The following is a 4,429-nucleotide window of genomic DNA, read 5'->3' on the forward strand; positions in this document are numbered from 1 at the left end:
TCTGCTTCAAGGTTGGACAAGGTGTTGTTGCTTCAGAGATGGTCTTCTGCACACCTTGGTTGGAACCAGTGCTTATTTGACTTCCTGTTGCCTTTCTATCATCTTGAACCAGTCTGGCCATTCTCCTCTGACCTCTGGCATCAACAAGGCATTTTGGCTCATTGGATATTTTCTCTTTTTGGGACCATCCTCTGTAAACCCTAGAGATGGTTGTGCTGAAATCATCATCGCCTTCTTTGTTCTTAATGTGCTGACTTTCATAAAGTTCCACAGACACCTGACAAACAGCTCGTTGATTTCCCGTTTGAATAAAAGGTTTTCTCTGTGTGTGTCTCTGCTCAGAGGGGAAGGTGGAGGTGACTAAAGAAGGGATGAAGCTGTGCACGATGGGGCCGGGCAAAGTGTTCGGAGAGCTGGCCATCCTCTACAACTGCACCAGGACGGCAACTGTCATGAGTGAGTACACTGAGAGAGTGTGTGTGACTGTGTGTGAAGAGTGTGTGAAGTGTGTGTGTGTTTCTGCAGCGGTCAGTAATTAATATCCCCAACAAACACGATGAAGAGTTGAAATTCACCGTTTTCAGACAGCAACACTCCACAGACGAGCTGTAAAAGAGCAGCTGGAAGTTTTTTCCTCTTGCTGAGATTTCCTGCGGTGAAAACTCAGAGCAGCAGCGGGGAACATTAACTGTCTGGGGTCCAGACCGCTGCAGGAAACTGATCAGAGTTCAGGAGACGACAGGAGGAGTGGGAGTGAAGATGCTGCAGTCTGAACCAATAAAACATCAACCGCAACTCTGACAGCTGTGTGTGTGTGTGTGTGTGTGTGTGTGTGTGTGTGTGTGTGTGTGTGTGTGGACCTCCAACTTTTTTGTCAGCGCTTCCTGGTAGAGTGCTCACTAAGCAGCGGTTGCCAGGCAACACCATCCGGTCCAGCCAATGAGCTAAGTTTTGGCAACGGTGTCTCTTGGCAACAGCGTTGGGTTCGAGGGGGATTCGTGTTTTTTTTTTTTTCCGTTTGCTGAAGCTTTTCGCTCGTTATCTTCACATTAACACACAAACTGCAGCTGGAGTTGAGCTGCTTTAATTCTCATTTTAACACAGAGCGCTCGGCTTTATGGCTGCTTCTCATCATTACAATCTGTTTATAGAAAAGTAGTAAACTGTGGAGTCAAAGTGACGTTACAGCGACACGAGTTCAACTTGACAAATATGTGCAGCTAAAAGGAGGTTTCTTTAATGATGGAAAACTCCTCAAGGGTTTTGTTTGGGCCCATAAAAGCTGATTATGTGCTAAACTGAACAGATTTAAGGCGTCTAGACGGGTTTATAAAAGCAGGGATTCAACTGCTGCACTTAAAGAAGGATGAATAATTGATTAATCAGCAGGACACAGAGGAGTTTTGTCTCTGAACAACAGTTAGTTGAGTCGGACTCTCAGACCTCTGAACTCCACCACACACGCGCGTTTCTCATGTTCACACACTCGTTAATAAACATTAATAATCATCCAACAGTGACCACCTGACACAAACACACACAGCAGCACAGTAAACATTCTCAGCCGATAATATTCGCTGCTGTGCAGTGTCTCCTGTTGTTTCCGTGGTTACAGAGACACTTGGTATCTCCGTAGCAACAGACGGCAGGTCATAAAGCAGTGGAAACAAGAAATAAAAAGTAATGACCAAACAGGGGCCTCTTGTCACCGCAGATACAGACTACTGCAGTACTACTGCAACACTTTTATTGTACTCTGTAGTACCGACAGGTATCACAGGAAGTAGATTGTTTTAATCAAGTTAAAGTCTCATCAGTGTGCGTCCTGAGGTGTGCAGAGAGCTGCAGTTTGCAGTGGATGCTCAGACAAATATCACTGGATTACTTTGATACTTAAGAAAACTTAAACACATGCTGACTCTCAGGGAACCTTCTGCAACGTCTTTTTTCTCTGATTTCCAAGTGGACATTTCTTCTGGACGGACTTCAGAGATAATGATATCCTCAGGAAGTGTGAGTCACACCAACCCAAGTGCCAAAAAAGAAATTGTTGGCATTGGCTTAAAATACCTGCTTTATCAAGGCACTACCCTGGGTGGAAAAATGATGGGTCGCTAAAAAACAATCATTTTTGGTGCCTAAAAAGCGTCTGAAAAAAAGCTACAGGTCACGTAAACACACCCACATTTGGTGCCGGAAATGTTATTCGTAAAACACTGATGGGTTGCTTAAAAAAACAACAATCTTTGGAGCCTTCAAAGCCACTGGAAAAAATATGTCTCACTTAAAAACACCACCGTTTGGTGCCTTAAAAGCAGCTTGTAAAACATTGACACATCACTAAAAAACAACTACCTTCAATGCCGAAATAGCTGCTACAGGTCACGTAAACAGATCCATGATTGGTGCCTAAATTGCTATTTGTAAAACATTGATGCATCGCTAAAAAACAACCATCTTTGCTGCCCAAAAAAATGCCAGAAAAAATATGTGTCGCTTAAAAACACCAACATTTAGTGCCTAAAAAGCGGCTGGAAAAAACGCCACAGGTCGCTGGAAAACACCAACACTTGGAGCCTGAAAAGCAGCTTGTAAAACTTTGACGCAACACTCAAAACAACCTTCTATAAAGCCTAAAAAGCTGCTGGTTTGTTGTTGGAGAATTTCTGTTTGCTGTAGTTAATAATGTATTTATGTCTTTGTCCTGTGAATTATATCTTTTTATTGGTTTTAAAACATTTTGCCAAAGGACTGCAGTTGAGCCAGCTGGCTAACAGAAACAGAAATGCTGATTAATGCGTGTTGTCCGTATAAATAAATTTAATTTAAAAAATAAAATTAAAAACACCAACACTTGGGGCCTAAAAAGCTGTTTGTAAAACATGTTGTTAGAAAGTCATTTGTAAACAGCAATGGGTCGCTAAAAAAAACACCCACGTTTGGAGCCTCAAAAGCCACTTGTATAAAACAGCAGCAAGACGCTAAAACACAACCAGTTTTTTTTTAATTGTTGGTCCAGTGCTGGACAGGCGTCTCTCCAGGTGTCATACCATCCACCACCCCCTCCACCTGATGACAGATTCAGCTCAGATACCTCGTCACTTCAGAAACAAAAAAGGAAATTCCTGTGGTTTCCACCCCTAATCATGACGTGCCTTTGGCGTCCCCAGATGTGAGGTTGAGCCTCGGGTGATGCAGAATAAACATGTTGCGACACACGATTTCTAAGATGTGTTTAGTTCAGTTCATAAAGTTAGTTATGATCCGGTTTGTTGGAAGACTTCACTTACCTGGGCAGCCTCATCAGTGAGGACAGCAGGACCCAAAAGGACATCAAAGCAAGACTGAGAAAGGCTCAGGTTGAACTTCTCCAAACTCTGATCCATCTGGAGATCTGAACAACACAGCCTCAGAACCAAGATGCTCGTGTGTAACGGCAAAGTTCTGCTGTACGGTTCAGAGAGTCGAGGGGTCAGAACAGACGTGAGGAGAGTGGAGGTCTTTCACAGTGGACGCCTCAGACGAACATGCTGGATCTTCTGGCCAAACAAAATCAGGTAGCCGGAGCATCACCAAGGAGATCACACACACAGATGTTTGGCCTGGCCATCTGCTGAGAATGGAACCGTATCATGAGTCACCTTAAGATGGACGCCACCAGGCAAAAGAAAACCTGGAAGGCCCAAAACCACCTTCTGGAGCTGGAAAAGATGAACCTGTCGAGGGAAGAGATGCAACATGCTGAATGCAACGGAAAGAGCTCACTGAGACTCATCCCACAGGGGATGAAGAGGAGGGAGTAAGTAAGGAGTCAGGACTCTCCGGTGTTTCCCGTCTGTCTTCCTCCTCGTCTTCATTCCTGTGACTCCCCACTCTGCAGCAGCTGTAATTTCTCCCATGTGTCCTGCAAAATCCTGTCTGCCGTCATGCAGCGGAACAGTGAGGTCACCTGATCTCCACATGAATGTTTTCTTACAGACGGCACTCTGCAGCCTGTTCAAACATCTGATTATGAATTATAAATGCTAGTCCATACCCATTGAGTGCACAGTTGCCCACGTACAGTCTCACATGGTGTGTGTTTGGGATACAGATCATAGGAAATTGCAGATTAAATAGTCAACTGAACCCATTAAGAAGAGCAATGTATTCAGACAGAGTTTTTGAAAAACGTGGGACAGACAGAATGACTGACTGACAGTTTCCATGATTATGTACAGCATACCATACCAAAAATTAGAAGGAAACAAACATTGGTCCACAGGGGGAGCCACAGCGATCGGTCGCATTTTAGCCATTTTGAAGCATTTTTCTGTTGTTATAGCGCCACCCAGTTGCCAATTAGAGTTAAATTTCTCCAGTCACCTTGAGGCGTCCTGTTCTACATATCTACCAAGTTTAGTAAAAATCCATATGGCGGTTAGGCCTA

At 44.1% G+C, this 4,429-nt stretch overlaps 1 protein-coding gene across 2 annotated transcripts in view; it reads left to right on the top strand.

The window, feature by feature from the left end:
* prkg1b (protein kinase cGMP-dependent 1b) overlaps positions 1-4,429 on the top strand; it is an 88,767-nt gene that overhangs the window by 46,263 nt on the left and 38,075 nt on the right. For both annotated transcript variants that reach the window (XM_050059378.1, XM_050059377.1), the window contains one exon: positions 343-456. In XM_050059378.1, the coding sequence (XP_049915335.1) occupies positions 343-456 (114 nt within the window). The remainder of the gene's footprint in view (positions 1-342; positions 457-4,429) is intronic.

This window comes from Epinephelus moara, chromosome 13, assembly GCF_006386435.1.
Source record: "Epinephelus moara isolate mb chromosome 13, YSFRI_EMoa_1.0, whole genome shotgun sequence".
Lineage (NCBI taxonomy): Eukaryota > Metazoa > Chordata > Actinopteri > Perciformes > Serranidae > Epinephelus > Epinephelus moara.